Here is a 21,991-nt window from a genome sequence, read left to right on the forward strand (position 1 = left end):
CACCCCGCTCCCACACACCGGCTCAGCCCTCGGCCGCGGGGCGCAGTCAGGACCAGACCGCTGTGCAGAATCCGGAGGGTTGACGGAGTCACTTATTTCACCCTCTGATCTAACTATCGCCTCCTCCCGAGACCTAGCAGGCGGCTCTCTCCAGAGTGGCTCAAGACGCCGAGCAGGGCTGTGAGACCCGCCACATCCACCAGAGGGCGCGTCTCCCCGGTTTCCTCGCTTAGAAAGGCCCTAAGGTTCCCGTTCTCAGGACGGAGCAAATGAACGCTGGTATATTTAGGCCCTCTGCGGTTGCCGTAGCCCCAGGCTGTAAACAGGAAGTAGAATTCAATTTGGGACTCAATATTCGGGAGAGAAAGGCCAGGGATTCCGGGGAAACACGCCCACTCCGCTGATACGTTCTCAGGTAGTTTGGACTTCATCCCCACTTTTGTGCCTCCCTCGCCCGCTTCTGCGCCGGTTCGCGTATCTTGCCCTGAGCCAGCTCCCTGTCTTAATACAGAAGCGTCACCGCAACCATGGCCGAATACTCCTACGTGAAGCCCACCAAACTCGTGCTCAAGGGAACCAAGGCCAAGAGGTAAACCGCGAGTTTGTGCGGGAGAATCTGCCCCTCTTTTCCGACAACCCTCCGCTCTCCCCTCCCAGCGGCTAGTCTGTGGAAGCCACCGGGAGCTGTCATTCAGGCTCCCAGTCCTTGGGCCTGGCCTCCTGCCGGGATGGACTCAGTTCCCGGGGCCGGTGCAGAGACGCACCGCCACAGTCGCGCCCTAGCAGGGCGGACCGATAGCCCAAGAGCCACAAGTTCGGGTCCCTTGATGAGCCCCCCACCTCCAGACCTATGTTTGGTGGGTCTGTATTAGTCTGATCGTGTAGGTTATAACAGTAACTTCCTTTATTAGGAATAATTATTTTCAACATTGTCTCCCTCCCACCTAGAAAAAAATTAGCTTTTAGTGCAATATGTAGATGTGGATTTTGAAAAGGATATGGGTTTGAACCTGGACTCCACTAATAACTAATTTTGTGATTTGTGACAGGTACATTAATATCTTTGAGCTTCCGTTTATTCGTTTATTGGGAGAGATTAATGATACTCTAAAAGGATTATTATGAGGATTAAGTGAGATAACATGTACAGTAAATAACTAGAGCCAAATACAAGGAAGAAGTTATAGTGGTGATTTATCAGTATTAGATTTTTAGGAAAAGATATCTGCCCACTCATACCTCCACCTCTTTTTTAACTGCTAGATTTGCTCGGGGTTGATTATTCACAAAAATGTTGAGCATTTCATCCTGGTCTGAGTGATAGAGTTTTAGGTACTTTTATGAGAGACGTAAAGAAAGTGTCAAGGAGCAAACTGAAGCCACTGCACTTGAGAACTCTGCCTAGGGGTCTGGCATCAAGAATTTCTCCTGAATACATGTGAAATTGTTACTGTCTGAATTCATAGGAGGGAGGGGAGAGTTAGCTTCTGAAAGCTTATTTTGTGATGAAAATACAAACAAGTGTGTCGTATAATCATTACAACTATCAATATAATTAACACATACATAGCACTTTCTATGTGCCAAGAACTGTTCTAAGTACTACATATTAACTTTTTTTTAAAGTCACTCTTGGTTTTCTTTTAATTATTGAGATATAATACATATACTATACAATTCACCCTTTTAAAGTAGAATTCCGTGCCTTTTAGGATATTCACAAGGTTCACCACTGTCAAGTCGCTGAACATTTTCATCATCTCAGAAGGAAACCCCACCGTCATTAGCAGTCACTCCCCATTCTGCTCGTCCCCTAATCCCAGGCAACCACGAATCCACTGTTTGTCTGTATCAGTTTGCCTCTTCTAAATATTTCATATAAATGGAATCATACAATATGTGGCCTTTTGTACCTGGCTTCTTTTCCTTAGGATAACATTCCCAGGGTTCATGTATGTTATATTAGTACTCATTCCTTTTATGGCTGAGTAATATTCCATTGTATGGATACAACACAGTTTGTTTATCCATTCATCAGTTGATGGACATTTGGGTTTCCACTTTCTGGCACTTGTCAATGATGCTGCTGTGAATATTCTTATACAAGTTTCTGTGCAGACATATGTTTTCTTTTCTCTTGGGTGTATACCTAGGAGTAGAATTGTTAAGTCCTATGGTAACTCTGTGTTTAACTTTTTGAGAACACCAAACTCTTTTCTAAAGTGGCTGCACCATTTTACATTTTCATGAGCAATGTATGAAGATACGCATTCTCTTAATCCTCACAACAGCCTTAAGAGTTGGGTTAAATTATTATCCTCATTGTGCAGGTGGGGAAACTGACTTACAGAGAGATTAAGTAAAATTTCCAAAAATCACAGAGCTAAGAAATGACAGAATCAGGCTTTTAAAAGGCAGTCTGGCTCCAGAGTCTGTTCTCTTAACTGTAACACAGTATGTACAGGATCAGAAGTGACTTCTCAGGATTAGAAGTAAGAGGGTATATCAATGTATATCGTTGTAAATCAATAATTTATATATCAATGTACATCTTAAAAGAGTTCTAAGATTCCATCTTATGACAGTATGCAAATCAATATATTTAAACTCATCTATATAAATTATCTCCTACAGTAAGAAGAAAAAGAGCAAAGAGAAGAAGAGAAAAAGAGAAGAAGATGAAGAAATTCAACTTGATATTGTTGGTGAGTCAGTTTTGTATACTTTATTCTGAGAAAAGTTAACATCAGTTGAGATCCCTTTAAAAATATTTTCCTAGTCGGGATAAGTAGTAAAAAAGGAAGTAGAAGGAATTTATGACCGACTCATATTTGTCTTAAAGTGCTCAAATATTACTTATAGTTATAGATTGCTTTTATGCTCTAGCACAGTAGATGTCACTGCTGAGGTCTTTTCTTCATCATCAGAACAAAGCACATGAGAGAGGAAACATGGTTCTCTGAATCATTACACTGCTTAATAACCCAGAGATTCTGATATATCATTTTAAAGGCCTAATATAGATAAATATTATTTAACCAAATACATTTTACAAATTATTTTCTCTTTCTCTTTTTTTTCATATTGATATCCAGTTGTCCCAGCATCACTGATGAATAGACTTTCCTTTCTCCATTAAAGTGCTTTGGTATCTTTGTCAAAAATCAATTGACTTTATATGTGTTAAGTCTATTTCTGGACTCTGTTCCATCGATTTGTCTACTGTTCTAGTGATATATTTGTCTTGATTATTGTCATTTCATAAAGTCTTGAAATTAGGTTGTGTGACTCTCCCAACTTTATACTTCTTCTTTATACTTCTATACTTCCTTATACTCTTCTAGATCCTCTGCATTTCCATATAAATTTTACAATTTATTATTTTCTACCATAAATCCTGTTGGATTTTCTGGGAGAATTATATTGAATCTAGGTCATTTGGGGAGAATCAACATTAAGTGTACTTGGTCAGCATGGCACAGAACATATAAAATACAAATAATTTTAAATCATTAACTGTTACATTCTTAAGAAAGATTTAATGATCATAGGATGCTGATAATGATTCTGAGTAAAGCTTTTTTTTTACTGAAAACAATTATAGCTATAAGTCAGAAATAAATTATCATGTAAACCTCTCACTAAATTATTTTAATTGTGGTAAAATATACATAACAAAATTTATCGCTTTAGCGATTTTTAAGTGTACAGTTCAGTGTCATTAAGTGCATTCACGTTGTTATACAGCCATCACAACCATCCATCTCCAGAATTTTTTTCATCTTGCAAAACTGAAACTTTGCACCCATTAAATTATGAATGCCTATTCCTCACTCCCCTCTAGTCCCTGGAAACCTCCATTCTATTTTCTGTCTATTTTCTGTCTCTATGAATTCAACTACTCTAAGTACCTCAGAAGGGTGGAATCATACAGTAATTGTCCTTTTATGACTGTCTTACTTTGCATAATGTTTTCAGGGTTCATCCACGTTGTAGCATGTGTCAGAATTGCCTTCCTTTTTAAGGCTGAATAATATTCCGTTGTACGTATATACCACATTTGTTTACCCATTCATCTATCAATGAAAACATGGGTTCCTTCTACCTTTTGCCTGTGAACATGGTTGTATAGATATCTCTTCAAGACTCTGCTTTCATTTCTTCTTGGTATAGACCCAGAAATGGAATTGCTGGATCATGTACAGTAATTCTATTTTAAATTTTGTGAGAAACCACCATACCATTTTACATTCCCACCAGCAGTGCACAAGAGTTCCAGTTTCTCCACATCCTCATGAACACTTTGTTATTTTCTGTTTTTTTGATAATAGCCATCCTAATGGGTATGAAGTGGTATCTCATTATGGTTTTGGTTTGCATTTTCCTAATGATTAGTAATGTTGAGCATCTTTTCATGTGGTTATTGGCCATCTGCATATCTTCTTTGGAGAAATGCCTATTCAAGTCCTTTGCCCATCATTAGAACTGGGTTGCTTTTCTTGTGGTTGCTGAGTTTTAAGAGTTCTCTATATATCCTGGATATTTATTCCTTATCAAATACGTGATGTACAAATATTTTCTGGTTGTCTTTTTACTCTATTTATAGTGTCCTTTGATGCACAAAAATTTTTCATTTTGATGAAGTCCAGTTTGTTTATTCTTTTGTTGTTTGTGCCTTTGATGTCATATCCAAGAAATCATTGCCAAATCCAGTGTCATGAGGCTTCTCCCATATGCTTTCTTCTTAGAGTTTTATCTTGATAGTTTCAGCTCTTACATGTAGGTCTTTGGTCCATTTTGAGTTAGTATGTGTATATGATATTAGGTAAAGTCCAGCTTCATTTAAGCTAAACTTTTACTAATTTTTTTATTAGTTATGAAAAGCCTGACCTGTTTAGCTGAATAGATAATTTTGTACAGTGTGATTAACTCAATTTTTAAAATTTTTTATTATGGAAAATTTTCAAACTAATACATAAGTAGAGAAAAGAATGTAATGAATCTTCCATGAATATAATGAATCACTGAGCTTTAGTAATAATCAATATTTTAACAGTCTTGTTTCATTTACACACATGCCCACTGTGAGATGATCTCTCATGCATACATTTTTCTGGAGAATTTTAAAATAAATAACAGATACTATGTCATTATACATATATACATAAATGTGCATTTCTTATAAGATCAGTCTCTCTCTTTCTCTCTCTCTTTTCTTCCTTCTGTTTTGCTCTTTCTTTTAATACATAACACTATCATTATCAGACCCAACAAAAATTGGGTAAAATTTAGGTTTGTACTCAACAGTGAAAAGCTTTTCCTCTAAGGTCAGGAACAAGACAAGGATGCCCACACTTGCCACTTTTATTCAACATAGTATTGGAAATCCTACAGAGCAATTAGGCAAGAAAAATAAATCCAAATCAGAAAGTAAGAAGTAAAAATGTCACTATTTGCAGATGACAGGACATTATATACAGAAAACCCTAAAGACTCCACCAAAAAACCGTTAGAACTGATCAACGAATTCAGTAAAGTTGCAGAATACAAAATGAATATACAAAACTTTGTTGCATTTACTATACATTAATAATGAACTATCAGAAAGCAAAATTCACAATCCCATTTACAACTGCATCAAAAAGAATAAAATACCTAGGAATAAATTTACGAAGGTGGTGAAAGACCTGTACACTGAAAACTATAAGACATTCATGACAGAAATTGAAGAAGACATGTAGAAAAGATATTCCATGGTCATGGATTGAAAGAATTAATATTGTTAAAATGTCTAAACTAACCCCAAAGCAATCTACAGATTCAGTGCAATTCCTATCAAAATTCCAGTGGCATTTTTCATAGAAGTAGAACAAACAGTCCTAAAATTTATATGTACCACAAAAGACCCCAAATAATCAAAGCGATATAGAGAAAGAAGAACAAGGCTGGATGTATCACACTTCCTGATTTCAAAGTATATTATAAAGCTAAAGTAATCAAAACAGTATGGTACTGCCATAAAGACAAACACATAGATCAATGGAGCCGGATAGAGAGCCCAGAAATAAACCCATGTATATGCCAGGAATATACAATGAAGAAAGGACAGTCTTTTCAATAAATGATGTTGGGAAAACTGGACTGCTATCTTGTACCATACACAAAAATTAACTCAAAATGAATTAAATGTTTAAATGTAAGACCTGAAACCATAAAACTCCTAGAAGAAAAATATACGTAATAAGCTCCCTGACCTCAGTCTTAGCAATTGTAATTATAATCTGGAGGGATACATAGGAAACACGTTGTAATAGTCATTGCCTCTGGAAAGCAGTCGTGGATGACTGGAGGCTGATATGAGAGAGACTGTTCTGTATATATCATTTTGTGCCTTCATGTGTACTGCTATTTTATATTTTAAAAGAACCTAATCTTGACTGTGGTGGTAGTAACCTAGATCTACATACCCGCATAGAAACATACAAGTGAGTGTGTGTAAAAGTGATGAAATCTGAATAAGTTTCATGGATTGTATCAGTGTCAGTTTTTTGGTTTTGATACTGACTATAGTTATGCAAGATGTTAACCATTGGGAGAAAGTGATTAAAGGGTATATGAGATCCCCCTGTATTATTTCTTACAACTATAGAATAAAAATCTTAAATATGTTATAATGACAACAGCAACAAGTAAGAACCTTCTGTCAAATCCAGAATATAAATTTAAATTACTGATTTTATTTTTTAGGAATCTGGTGGACAGTAACAAACTTTGGTGAAATTTCAGGAACCATAGCGATTGAAATGGATAAAGGAACCTACATACATGCACTTGACAATGGTCTTTTTACACTGGGAGCCCCACATAAAGAAGGTTTGTGTCTGGTAGAAGCAATGGAAGGGAAAAGGCTACAGTATATATTTTATGACATTCATTCACTTAGGCCAAATTCTAACAAATCTCGAATATATTCCAAATGAATGAATCCATTGATTTGACTCTTCCATTTTTTTTCCTTCTTCACTATTTACCAGTTATTGGCAGCTCCCTCCTTCCAGTGTAAGCATTTGAAAACATTCTGTATAGTTCCAGAAGAGTATCCATGGGAATCAAAAACAATATGAATAATTGAAATAATAAGTAGAAGGAAAAAGAAAACCTGGTTGAGTCAATGGTTTGAATTCCTTCATTCTTTAGACCTTTTGCCAAAACTAACCTGGAGCATTAACTAACTGTTAATAATTTAAAGTTTTCTCATTCCTTTTAGCCCATGGGAAGAAGCACTAATGAGATACGAAGAAATCAGAAGATTAAAAAGCAGTAGCTTCTTGTCTGAATGGCCATCCCTTGAATAAATTAAAGCATTTAGCTTTTTAAATATTAAGTGCTTATTTGTCTCTGTGCTGACTGCATTTTAAAATACAAAGAGACAGTATCTTGGAAGTGACTAAATAAGCATCATGCTGACCTATCTTGTTAAGTATGTAAAACTAAACATGAGTTATATAGAAGATAAAGTAACTCTTGATACTATGAATACTGTATTATAATTACATCATAAGACAATATTCTTACGTTTGTTTTTAAAAGAAAAAGAGCTACTTCTTTCAAGCTAAAGAGTATCTTTATATGTATATTTATAAGAAATGTCAAATTTATTTCAAATTGTTTTTTCTCCTGTAGTTGATGAGGGTCCTAGTCCTCCAGAGCAGTTTACAGCTGTCAAATTATCTGATTCTAGGTAAGCTTGAGTTGAACTATAATTAATACATTGTAATACAATATGATACATTGTAATAGAATATTATATATCCATTAAAGGTAGTGTTTTTGAAGAATAATGAATTTGGAAAATGTTTGCTATATAAGGTATTATATAATACTTGTATTAAAAAAGTAGAATATTAAATTGTATACATAGAACTACATTGTCCAATATGGTAGCCACCAGCCACACATGGCTTTTGAACATTTGGACTATGGTTAGTCTTGAATTTTTCTACACACACATACTATTTTTATGTTCCATATTTAATTTCCTTTCTCTCCGTTTTTAACATTGATCTATTTTATTGATCTGAAGAATTGCCCTGAAATCTGGCTATGGAAAATACCTAGGTATAAATTCAGATGGACTTGTTGTTGGGCGTTCAGATGCAATTGGACCAAGAGAACAATGGGAACCGGTCTTTCAAGATGTAAGTACTCTTATTGTTTATAAAAGTTCCTTGTCAGTGAATGAGAAAGTCTCTAACATTCATTGAGAACATATATTCAAAAAAAACAAAAAAAGTAGACTACAATAATGCATTAAATTTTTTAAAACCAACATGAATTCATAACCTTAAAAAGATCTCAAAGAATAGTACAACACAGGGGAAAAAAAAACAATCAACAAAGTGAAAAGACAAGCTATGGATTGGGAAAAGTATTTGCAAACCATATATCTGATAAGGTGTTAATGTCCAAATTATATAAGAAACTCATTCAATAGCAAAAAAAAAGAAAAATTTAAAAAAGGGCAAAGAAACTGAATAGATATTTTTCATTATATCAACAGAAAACGCCAACATATGATAAGGCCAGGATGATGAGTCAGATACTACCAGTTATACAGAATTTGAGGGATGTTCATTTCACTTTATTTTTGGGAAAAACACTAAGTTTTAAAATTTTAAATTTAAATGAAAGAAAGACTTAAAAGTCCCTGATGTAACAAGTAAAACTTTATTACACAAAGGTACTCAGCAGAAAGATCAGCAGCACAGATTTAAATCACCTTGGACTATACAGCCGCATCCAAGCTTACCAAAAGTCATGCAGACGACAGAAAACCCAGCCCTTACCACCTCAGATAAGAAATTAAGTCAAATCCGTGTTATTAGCACTTTTGTAACTGGATATGATAGAAGATTTAATTCTTCCTACACCCAAAAGTCCCTCAGACATTGATTCTTAAAGTTCTGAACAATAAATTCAAAGGCATCGAAGGCTAGCTTTTATGAGATATATTTTCTCTGCATTTTTTTCTTTTTTTTAAATTTTATTGAAGTATAGTTGATTATACTTCTGTCAACTATGATATGTTTTTATATTTTCTAATTATGGAGAAAAATTTAAAACACTACTATTATAACTTTTTTTGTCTTTAAAGCTAACTTTTTAAAATACTAAATCAGTTATATCCTCAATAAATCTCTGAGGCCAAAGGAAATAATTCTATTCCATACATTTAGAATTTAGTCCTACTAATAGAATATACTAAAAATATTTAATGTGGTTATCTTTGAGTAGTAAGATTATAGGTGATTTTGGTTTTCTTCTCTGTATGTTTTTTTATTTTTCCAGGTTTTCTTCACATTATTTTTCCTGATTACTTTTAGACATGGGAAAAAATCAGTTTAGTCTCAAGACTTAAGAATTTTTTTCACAGGTATTCTTGTAACTTGTTTCTTATTATTTTGTCCATTTAGGGGAAAATGGCTTTACTGGCCTCAAACAGCTGCTTTATTAGATGCAATGAAGCAGGTGATATAGAAGCAAAAAGTAAAACGGCAGGAGAAGAAGAAATGATAAAGGTAATCATGAGACTTTTCTATAGACTAATACACGTCACATGTATGATGTGACTACATCTCTTTAAAATGTTGTAGTCTGATCCAAATTCGCTGTGTGTAATGCATTAGTGAGGGCCAGAGTGGAAGGCTTAAAGAAATGAGGGAAAAAAGCCTTTTCTCAAGTGGCTTTAATCCTTATAAATAAAGCATAAAAATCCATGTTACATTTTCTCTACTATCAGCATAATTTAAACACAGCTATCAAGCATCTGTATATGTTTTAAATTCTGTGTCATATATTTGATTTTATTTTGTAAATGTTCTTGATTTTCATAATCCTCAGTCTCACAGTCTTACAGTATTCTTTTTACCTTGAAAAATATCACTAATCTTTTTAAACAAGAATGTTAATACCAGTAACTCTTCATTTCATCATTTGGAGTTGATTGATGGAGAAAAAAATACCATTCTAGACAGCTCAAGAATTAGAAGTTTTGGTCTATCTTCCATAGTTTTCTCAAAAGCCATTTTCACTGCCAAAATCTCAGAAAATTTAAATCTAAAACCTAGATTTTCTTGTTATATTTTAAAAAGTATTAGTCATAATATTTTTCAATTATGTAAACAAAACTACAGCAAGTAGCTGCAGGTACTCTGCTGAGTGAGGCACATGCATAGTTGTCTTTCATCTTCATAGTGTTCCTGTGAGGTTGTCTTAACTTTACAGAGGAGGAAACAACCTTTGACCTCCCCTACATCCTCACTGGTTTGATTAGTCACTTCATGAAGTCACACAGATAAAGTGGAGACAGGATGTGTACCCAGGCCCAACTGACTCTAGAAATTACGTTCCACACCACACTGCTTCTCAGGAAGCAGTCATTAGAAAAATGCTGGTGGATTTCTGACTCACCTATTTTTAGTTTTATTTATTTATATTTAATTTTATTGTATCATGCTTGAATTGTTTTTCATCTGGATTACATTATAAAAGTATGATTATTGAAGACAAGCAGTACAAATGTATGTGCAGTACTTTGCACATCTACAGAAATAAAAAAACACTATGCTAAATTTATCAATAATTACAACTGGGCTTCCCTGGTGGCGCAGTGGTTGAGAATCTGCCTGCCAATGCAGGGGACACGGGTTCAAGCCCTGGTCTGGGAAGATCCCACATGCCGCGGAGCAGCTAGGCCCGTGAGCCACAACTACTGAGCCTGCGCGTCTGGAGCCTGTGCTCCGCAACAAGAGAGGCCGCGATAGTGAGAGGCCCGCGCACCATGATGAAGCGTGGCCCCCGGTCGCCGCAACTAGAGAAAGCCCTTGCACAGAAACGAAGACCCAACACAGCCATAAATAAATAAATAAATAAATAAAATTAAAACAAACAAAAAAAATTACAACCGTTTTTATATGAAGTACCTGTCAGATTTCCCTGGGTCTGTCTGGTTAGTCAGGTACCTGGAAGCTCTGAGCAATGATAATCCAGGACTCTTTCCACCTTGCCTTTTACGTTGCCGGCTCTGCTAGTCTGTGTCAGCATCCACCTTTATAGCCTAGCCTTATCTACCAGAACACATTCTCTCCTGCCAAAAGCAGTATTGTGTCACAGACCTGGCCCAGAATTTCCCCAGGTCTTCTAGGACTCCTCCAGCCAAAACTGTTGCACACGTATTATTTGCACATGCCTATTGCTCACCAGTTTCTAAGCAATCTTGGAATTGTGCTCTAAGCCACAGAGATCCCTTTCCAGATGTGGGTCCTTTGGGTTGCAAATTGCCAGTTTCATGGCCCTGAATTCTGTCCTCCTCTTACCCCACTCAGTTGATCCTAATTGCTATATCTGTATCAATTAATTTATGGAATGTTTTAGTAAGTATCTGTCAAAACTTATGAAAGTATAAGGAGGATTTAAAAGGGATAGATTCCAATTAGATGAAAACAAATCGTGTTATGTTAAAAGTTTTAATGTGTTGGTAATATCCTATGCATAGTAAAACAGCTACTATCTTAAACTTTCAGTGTTATAAAATGAACACTAAATAGCAGGATAATTTGATCCTACTGTATTTACTTTTGCAGCCAAAATTAAACTAGTTAAATTATTGCCTAATTGGCTTAGCGGGATCTGATCTGTAAAATGCTTTTCAAATAAGTTTCTCTTCAGTGTTTCTGATGTAAGGGCTCTAAAGAAACATATAATAGCAATTATTTAGATAAATTATATATATAAATAAAAACACATATCTAGAATCTGTCTTTTTCTGAATCTAATTGCTAAGTTAACTGTTTTCTTCTTTTGCATAAGAAATCACCTAGAATGTTCTTTTGTAATAAGCAAGGTGGAGCAGGGGGAAGATAAATGTGTAACCTGTTGGGTTCTCATCTCCAATATGCAGATTAGATCCTGTGCTGAAAGAGAAACTAAGAAAAAAGATGATATTCCAGAAGAAGACAAAGGAAATGTTAAACAGTGTGAAATCAATTATGTGTACGTATATTTTTTCCTTTTAGAACTGTAGATTTGGCATTGACATGCTTCTCAAGGCACCTAAAATAAAATAACCTGAAGGACAAGCAGAGACAACATAATGTAGACTCTAGGACAGAGCACTAAACTGAATGCTTCTGTTAAGGCTTCAGTTTTCCTAATTATCATCCTGCTAGCTTTCAATGCTCAAGTCACTTGAGTTAGTCTATTCTCCCTGCTCTATAGAGTGTCTGTCACTGTCAGTACATAATGCCAACCAAATGCTGCCAGGACACAGGAGACTCCAGCCAACATTCCAAATCTTGAGTTTGTAGAGCTATCCAAACAACTGCCTCCTTGATGGTGGGGTACTAAAGTCATTTTTGTTGTTGAAAAGTTGTATGTTATTTAAGAAAAACAATTAGTTTTTTTAAATAAAAAACTTTTTAAAATATTTTAAGCTCATCAGTAAACATGTATAATCAAAGTTTGAGATATTTTTCAAGAAAGATATTTTCTTAACAGAAAGAAATTCCAGAGCTTCCAAGACCACAAACTTAAAATAAGTAAAGAAGACAGTAAAGTCCTTAAAAAGGCCCGGAAAGATGGATTTTTGCATGAAACACTTCTGGACAGGTAGGTATATTTTTAATCATTTCCAACTATTTTCAGTGGCCAATAGAAGTAGTGTATATAAACCCATGTTCTTTTTTTAATTGCTGTAATTTTCAAATTTTTGTCTTTATTTTTAAGTTTTGAATGTGGTGGTATTACCTTAAAAGGACATCATAAGTCTGGGAAAAGATCACCAAGAAAGAATATCTGGAAATAGCCAGATTCCAAGTGCTTATATATTTTATTGCAAGAAATTCAGGTCTGACTGAAACTGTTTCATAAATTTATTTACCATCAACTTTTTATAACTATTAGAACCAGGGCTAGAAAGAAGTTGTTTGACTAATTTCAAAATTCAGTGGGTTCTATTAAAGTAGTACAGGTTTCCAAAAATGAGATAAAAATCAGTTAAAAAATTTCTAAGTATAAAATTGAATAACAAAATTGAAGCACTTTTATTAAGTTGAATTCAGACGTGTGCAGGATATTTATCATAGCACATTATTAATATTTCTTTATTAGTATTCCTATTTAGGTAAGTAGTGTCCTAGATTTACAACATTTAAAAAATGCTTAGAAAATAAATAAAATTAAATTGAAAAAAAATAGATACAGAAGAGGTATAATGTATGTAAATTTAGTTTGTAAACTGTAAAAGGGTTATGTAGATAATGGTGTTATTGTTATCACTATCAACAATATTAATATTAAAGTGTGAATAATAATATTTACTACCTCTTGAAAATAATTCTTTTTGCCTAGCTTTATGAAGTTTCTAGAATTCCACTTCAGTAAAAACATTTTAAAAGTTTATTTCATCTTCATTCAGAATAAAAAATAAATAAAAATAAAATGGTTAGAGAGGTTTAGCTGTGAGCTTACAAGTATAAATCAAGGAAGTGCCAGATCGAGAGAGAATTTGGTAATCTCCTGCCACTCATTCAAGTCTTATGTTGCAAAATTAGTCTTAAGACATTTCTTTACACTCCTTGATACAGTGTTTTATCAGGTATTTTCTGTTAACCAGTTGATCAGGTGGTTACCTAAAGATAGAAAAATGATGTAATAATTGTTTCCAGCTGAGCAAATTTAACATGTACCTATTTCTAAGAAATCAAGAATAGGCTATAAATAATAATCAGGATATGGACTCAAAAGAAACAGAGTAAGGTCTGTGTCCTCTAACTTTTATCACTTATGAAAATACAACATTGCCACCTTGTTAAATAGAAGCTTAGGGCATGCTTAAATTCAGAGGCAATTAAAATCACTGTTATGGATTTTAAAAGCCCTTAAGCAACATGAGTTAAAGATCAGGAAAAGATTTTTTTTGTAAGAATAAAATCCATGTAGTATGAAACATAAAATTGAAAAGTAAAATTTTAATTAAAATATTTTAATATAAGCGGTATGGTAATACAATAACCAAAATTGAGAGCACAATTTCTGAGCATGAGTTTATGTTTAGTAGCAGTTGACTGTATATGACATGTTTCTACATAGATTAATTTTTATTATTTGTTTTTGTTTAAACAGGAGAGCCAAACTGAAAGCTGACAGATATTGCAAATGACCAGGATTTTTGTTTCTGTCTTCTCCTTTTTTTCTGAATAAAAAAGTCAGTGGAAGTGTTTTTACAGAATTATTGGGCTGTTATGGAATTACTGCTGAACCAGTTGCTAGATTTAACCAAGATTAATCAAGTTTAATTGAGATTCTCCATGGATGTATTTTTTTAGTCAACTGCAGTGTTTCACATGGAAATGAAACTTAGAGTACACACTTAAAGTACCACAGAATTCGCTTCTTTTTCTGGATTTCCTGTCATAAAGCATGAAGTGCTACTCTGTGAAACTGATGCTTGTGCAGCTTGTGGAAGCTGTCTTATTGCTTTACAGTCTTACTTTGCATTACTTAGTACAATAGATGCCTAATCAGTACCTTTAAAAGGAAATTAGAAACTCCCAATCCAATCAGTCAGCAAGGCTTTGATTCTACCTCTTAAATATTGCCCAAATCACACACAAGCCAAACAAATATCAGGACAAGGGGGCTGCACAGAGAGAAAGAAATCGGGTATTAAGCAGTGGGGTGGGAACAGGAAACGTTTTAGAAAAGAGCAAGTAGGTTCAGAACAGAGGATAAGAGTAAAATTGGGGAAATTCCCTACTTAGGACAGTTTAGCCACAATGGATGTGTATTTATATAATGCTTTCATCCTCACGTGTGGGATGGGATGGGAGCTATTAAAGAGTTTCAGACACTAAGCATTGCTGAGGTCTGCTATGCTGAGGCAGTTTCATTCCTAGCCTGTCTCTTTCTGAGTTCCTGAACACAGTATTCAGGATGTCATCTAACCCTGTGAGTGTTCCCGAACCAGCTTGTATACCAGTTGCCTGGACTTCACCACTGGAAATTCTGCTTCAGAAGAGCTAAGGTTGGCCGAGGCATTTTTATGTTTTTACAATTCCACATTGATTCCAATGCACAGCCATGACTGAGACCTGGTGCCACACCTCGTCTAATTCTCAGCTTTTATATTTATATTCCATCTGTCACCAACTCTAGACTTACATGGCCCCTCTACAGCAAGGTAGCTAAGCCACCAACATCAGCCTTATAAAGGAGAAGCTCTTGCTGTAGCTCTGGCCCTAACTTGGCATTCCAATTCCAGTCGCTGGACATTCCCCCATATTGCTTTCTCCTTCTTCGGATCCTTGGATACGTACTACTCTGATCCCGCAAAGCAGCAGTTCTCAAGCAGGGCCTATTTTGCCCTCTGGGGGGCATTTTGGAATGTGTGGAGGCATTTTTGTATGTCACAACTGGGAGAACAGGGGGTACTCTGGCATTTAGAGGGTTAGAAACTAGGGATGCTGCTACACATCCTGCCATGCACAGGACAGCCCTCCCTTACAACAAAGAGCCATCAGCCAAACTGCCAGTGGTGCCGAGATTGTGAAACCTGCCCGAGGACTTAGTCTAGTCCTTTTGTCAGCTCCCCAACCTCTAAAAAGAATTGGTTCACATTTATATACGTAAGAATCGCCTAGGGTACCTGTAGATTTCCAAGACCCATCCTTAGAGGTGCAGGCTTAGCATATCTAGGATTAGTCCCCAAAACTGACATTTAACAAGCACTCCAGGTAATTCGGAAGTAAGCGATCTGAACCACACTTTGAGAAACACTACCCTCAAGAGACTAAAGTCTTATTTCCAACAGTGGCCTGGTACCAAAGGCCATCTGCTGGCCAACTGATTTCCCTGGAACAGACATTCTGTCTGCCTGAATTTCTGAACGTAGTATATTCCTGGACTCCTTGTCACCATGCTCACCCTTATGTTCACCCGGTTCCTGCCCCCATTTGAGAGAGCAGGACTAATTAACAGGTCCTGGCAACTGGAGGATACAGATTAAAAACAGGCATCGCCTGCCCTCATGGAGTTTATACACTAGTGAAGGAGGACAACAAATGAATAAAAATTGCAGGTAATAGGTGAGTATTCCTTCCCTGTTTCCAGCATTGCACTTTATACAACCCCCATTATGCACTGAAGTTAGTCTGGGAGAGTGGCAGAGATCAAGAATGAATGTTTCTACATATAGTCATGTGGTGCACATTTTTCCATCTTGTGCATGAGCATATCATGAGAAATTTTGTTTAAAGCACTATCAAAATCAAGATACATTCTGATCAAACATTCCCCTGATTTACTAGTTTAGTAACCTTATCAAAAGGAAGGTTATATACAATAAAAGCACAAACAAAAAGCTCCCCACGCCCAATTTTGACTGCTCACACATTTTCAGATTAGATCATTTTGATTTTTCTATCTTCAAGTTCACTGACTCTTTTATCATCTCTAAACTGCTATTAAACCCATCTGGTGATTTTTTAATCTCAGACACTACTTTTCACTTCTAGAATCCATTTGATCCTGTGGTTATTGCTACTGTTGTTATAATTTCTTTTTCTCTGCTGAAATTTCTTATCCATTCATTAAAAGTCTTTTTTTGGTGTTTTTGTTTTTAGGCAGAATTATAATAGCTACCTTAAAAACCCTTGTCTTCTAATTCCAACATCTGGGTCATCTCAGGATCAGTCAACACTGATTGCCTTTTCTTTTTAGTATGTTTCTTCATATGTCTGATATAATTAGACTGTATCCTGGACATTGTGAATAATACATTATAGAAACTGTGGATTCTGTTTTGTCCTTCTGAAGAATCTTTGTTGTTTAGTAGGCAGTTAACATGGTTGACCTCAAGCTCCAAATTCTATCTCTCCACAGTGGGCAACAGCTGAAATATCCTTTTAGTTCTTTCAGTTTTAGCCGGGCTGCTTGAAGTCTGCCCCAAAGATGTGGAGTTCTGAGATCAGTGAGAGATTTGGGCAGTATGGCTACCCTCTGTGGCTTTCTTCTTTTTTCAGGATTTCCTCCTCACTTTCTAGACTCTGGTTACTCTGAACTCTGTCCTCAGATTCCTCAACTACTAAGACTAAAGGTTTCTGTGTGAGTTTTAATGACTCTTAGTGGCACTGCCTGGGGCCTGCCCTAAGTTGAAAAAATGTTGAAAATATGATTCCCTTCTTACTAGAATTAACTCCCCTCAAGTTTCTGTGTACTTTTGGTCACTCTCCTTTACCTTTAGATAATTTTTAATATTTTGTCCAAAGTTTAATTTTTGTGTATGTGAGAGTGTTAGTCTAGTCAAGCGACTCCACCATGACATGCTCAAACTCTTATTTTTTCCTTGCCCTCTCTTCCCAAATTAAGGACCTGCCTGGACTTTCCTAAATACAGATACAAAACTCACCAACATCCTACAGAAAGAAGTTAATAAAGAAATCATTAAAATCAATGAATACATTCATACATCTTAAAATAGGCCTGAATTCCTAAAACGGACTCAGCATACCAGATGACCCAGTACCCACCCAAATGCCACGGAGTTCCTGGGTCAGCTCTAGTGTGGAGCTAATCAGTGCATGGGTTCAACTCCTTCTTGTAGGAATTATATTTACTCAGTAATTCTAAACTCTTATAACACAGCAGAATATATTAAAATATGCTAGCTTAACATCATATTTTATTAACCAAATTATTATGACATGATAGCTTTCATAACGGGTGAAAAACATCAAAAATTACTTTTCAAGATATTGTTCTTTTATGGTATTATCATCAGTATTAGCCTAAAGGGATTAATGCAGGTAACCTCTGTGATAATTTTTTCAAGCTCACTCATCTTGAAATCCATTTAATTAAAAGATTAGAAACAAAATGAGAAAAAGAACAATTTCATACCTTTACTTCCCCTTCCCTCACCCACCTACTAGTTTACAGGCTTTTTTCTTTAATGCGTATTTCATTAAGTGAACTGGATGGTGTTAAGGCAGGTTTTGCTTTACGACATTTCCTGTGTACTTCACCCCAGGAAAATCTCTGGCACTATTTGATGTATTTCTGTTTAATTTTTTGCCACTGGGCTACTTAAAACATTACTGAGGCTTATTTTCCATGATGGAGAAACAACAAGCCTTCTTTCCATTTGGCCTTGTGTTTCAACCCTGCCTTTGTATTTCATTAAAAAAAACAGATTTTCTTTTCAGACTGCATAGCAAGGACTTATAAATTAAAATCTGCAGGTGTTCATCCGCACAAAAGAAAGGAATCTACAGATATCAAACAAAGGGAAAACAGGAACCCGCAGAGATGAATGAGGACCAAACCTCACTCTCACCTGGAAGTTTCTGCCAAATCCTGGAGACTTTGAGATTTTGCTTTGACAAGTGTCCAAGATATGGGAGGTAGGAGCCTGGACTCACCCAGGAGGGAATCTATGGCTATAAAGGGCTATGCCTTCAAGGGTAACAGTGCAGAGAAGTAAATCTTATTGCACAGAGGTGGGTGACAAAGTTTTTCTTTTGTTTGGCACTGAGTAGAAGGAAAGGAAAAAATTAAAAATACACAGAGAAACAAAGCACCATTAATGAGAATCAGGAGAAGCAAAAAAAAATTTAATCATCAAATGTATAATACTAAATAACTATACTTGACATGTTTAAAGAAATAAAACTTAGGCTGGGATATAAGCAGGAAATAAGAGATTATAGGACTTCCTTGGTAGCGTAGTGGTTGAGAATCCACCTGCCAATGCAGGGGACACGAGTTCGATCTCTGGTCCGGGGAGATCCCACATACTGCAGAGCAACTAAGCCCGTACACCACAACTACTGAGCCTGCGCTCTAGAGCCTGTGAGCCACAACTACTGAGCCCCCGTGCCATGGCTACTGAAGCCCGTGTGCCTAGAGCCCGTGCTCCACAACAAGAGAAACCACCACAACTAGAAGCCCATGCAGTGCAACAAAGAGTAGCCCCAGCTCGCCACAACTAGAGAAAGCCTGTGCACAGCAACAAAGACCCAACGCAGCCAAATAATAAATTAATTAATTTTAAAAAAACCTCATTAAAACAAAAAGATTATAAAAAGACTATGAAGATTTGAAAAAAAATAACTTCAAAAAATAACATAATTAAAAATTCAGTGGATGGATTAAATATCAGATTAAACAAAAGCAAAGAAAAAAATAATGAGCCAGAATATAACTCAGTAATTGATCCCAAATACAGCTCACAGAGACAAGGAGATAGAATATACAATGAAATAAAGATCGAGAGACAGAGAACATGATGAGAAGGTCTAATATATGCCTACTTCAGATACAAAAAGGAGGTAATAAAAAGAATGAGAAAGAGATAATAGACATAACAACTGAGAACTTTTCAGACATCAGATCTTGGCATACCAGTGAATCCCAAACATGATAAATAAAGATACACACCTAAACACATTATGGTGAAACTACAGAACTACAGAGAAAAAGTTTCATCTTAAAAGCAGCTGGAAAGAAGAGAGTGATCACTCCAAAATTTCAGCAATTCAGCTAATTGCTAGCTTCTCACTAGCAGATATGAAGCCAGAAAACAGCAGAGGAGTATCTTTCATGAGCTGAGAGAAAAAAATTGTCAACCTAGAATACTATACTCTATGAAACTATCTTTCAAGAATAAGAGAAAAGCACTAAAGCAGAATAAAGACACTGTCAACAGATAAAAATTGAGAGACTTTATCACCAATAGATCACCATTAAGAGAAGTCTAGGTAGAACAAAAATGATCCCAGAGGGAAGGTCAGAGGTGTAATAAGAAATGTGAAGCAAATATACTGAAGATAATAATGAGTAAAGTATTTATAAGATACGAAAAACAATTGTGAATGAATCAAAAAAAAAAAGATAGCCAAAAAATTTTTAAATAGGCAAAAGACACAAACAGATATGACATGGATTGAATGTTTATGTTCCCCCAAAATTTATATGTTGAAACCTAATTGCCAATGTGATGGTATTTGTAGGTGAGGTTATAGCGAAAAGACGGTAGTCTATGAACCAGGTAGCAGGCCCAGACCAGATAGCAAACGTGCCAGCACCTTAATCTTGCACTTTTCAGCCTCTAGAACTGCAAGAAATAGATTTCTGTTGTTTATAAGCCACCAAGTCTATGGTAGTTTGTAATAACAGCCCAAGCCACTCAAGATAAAACAATTCAAAGAATTACAAAAGCCCATAAATACATGAGAAAATATTTAACCTTATCAACAATGGTGTATAGGTAATCTTTAACACTTGGCTTTCCAGAGGGGAAAGCCCTGATTTGTAATGTTTGCTGATTTCCATGGGATAAATATCATATGATGAATCAAACTACCAATGTTTTGTCACTGAACACAATCACACTGTGTGGTCACTGGCTCATGAGAGCCCACGCCAACACTGCAAAATAAAACTACAGTGAGACAGCATTTGCAGCCACCAGACTAGTAAAAATTTAAAAGTCAATACCAGAGTTGGCAAATATATGAAACACTAGGAACTCTAATCCACTGTTTGTGGTAGTAAATAGGATTAATCGCTTTGGCTGAATATATGCATATTCTACAACTCATAGATACTACTCCTTCAGATCTTTGTATTTTAGATACAGATGTAATATTAACATCCAGGATTAGACTTGGTCTTTTCCTACATGATCCTGATAAAATGAAGTATAGGATTATGGTTGGTTTGGTTGTGCTTCTTGTATCTTTAATAGAACAACAACAACAAGATCCCTAAAGCTTTATTTTAGAGCCTGAAGAATAGAATGACAGCTTATCTCTGAGATATTCTGAGATAAAAGCCAAGGTGTCTCACCCTAGGTCCTTGACCCAGTCCTTTTTCTAGAACTCACACTTCTTCCAAAGCCCATCACAAATTGGAGACTTTCTACAAGAAGGTTGGAGACTGTGAAAACCACAGAAAGCAAAAGAGAGAGAAAATGAAAGAAGTGTGATTGAGGGAAGAGAAGGGAAGGATAGGCTTGTAGAACCCCAGTTAGCACTTGAATGCATTCCCCACAAAGTATTGTTACTTAGAGAAGTTAGGATCCTGAGCTCTGTAAGTAATAAGTCACTTAATCATCATATATTTTTTCTATACCATCATTATGTCAGGAGTTGTGCTACATATTGCAGATACCATGATAACAACATAGACATGACCCCTGTCTTGAAAGGGTTTATAGTTAAGGAAGGCAGACTTTAAACAAATAGTAATTAATCAAATAACTACATGTGCAAAGGACAAGGAGAAGTACAGGATATCTGAGAATTGATTAACAGGGTAACAAAACTTGGTTTGGAAAGATATAAGTCAGGGAAGCCTCTGCTAAGGAAGACATAAGTTAAGCAGAACTCTCAGGAGTTATATGTGTGAAGGCAGGTGTGAGAAAGAATATTCCATGCATAGAAAGCCAGTGAGTAGGGCCACTAAGGCGGGAAAAAGCATGGTATTTTGGAAAAACTGCTTTAAGGCAATGAGTGAGGGGGTGTGATAAGCAATATTCCAGAGAGGAAGTCAGAAGCAATCCAGCTTCTAAGCAGAGCCTTCTGAGCCATGGTTGAGAATGCTGGACTTGACTGTAAGGGTAATGGGAAATCACTGAGAGATATTAAGTGGGGAAGTGAGAACATGCATAAAGAAGAAAAGACATCCGAAGACCAGGCTCTGGGGCACCCCACATAAAGAAGTCAGTTGATGAGTAGAAACCAATGGAAGATATTGAAGACGTGTCCAGTGAGGAATATAAGAATCAAAAAAGACTGGTATTCCAGAAGCAAAATCAAGTAAGTGTTCCAATGTCTAAGATATGACAATGGAATTGGGCATTTGAGGTAAAATACAGGCTAAGAACATTGCAAGGGAAGAGGTCAAGAAACTGAGAAAACCCAGAATATTGGAA

The 21,991-nt window shown here is 35.9% G+C and overlaps 1 protein-coding gene across 1 annotated transcript; it reads left to right on the forward strand.

Annotated features, from left to right (window-relative positions):
• Positions 1-304: 304 nt before the first annotated feature.
• FRG1 (FSHD region gene 1) lies at positions 305-14,287 on the forward strand. Its single transcript, XM_059909256.1, has 10 exons — positions 305-415; positions 512-589; positions 2,635-2,705; positions 6,748-6,873; positions 7,684-7,741; positions 8,084-8,198; positions 9,474-9,578; positions 11,960-12,051; positions 12,556-12,666; positions 14,182-14,287. Exons 2-10 carry the CDS (start codon positions 528-530, stop codon positions 14,216-14,218), a joined length of 777 nt encoding a protein of 258 aa, XP_059765239.1. The 5' UTR covers positions 305-415; positions 512-527; the 3' UTR covers positions 14,219-14,287.
• The last annotated feature ends 7,704 nt before the right edge of the window (positions 14,288-21,991 follow it).

Source organism: Balaenoptera ricei, chromosome 21 (genome assembly GCF_028023285.1).
Source record: "Balaenoptera ricei isolate mBalRic1 chromosome 21, mBalRic1.hap2, whole genome shotgun sequence".
Lineage (NCBI taxonomy): Eukaryota > Metazoa > Chordata > Mammalia > Artiodactyla > Balaenopteridae > Balaenoptera > Balaenoptera ricei.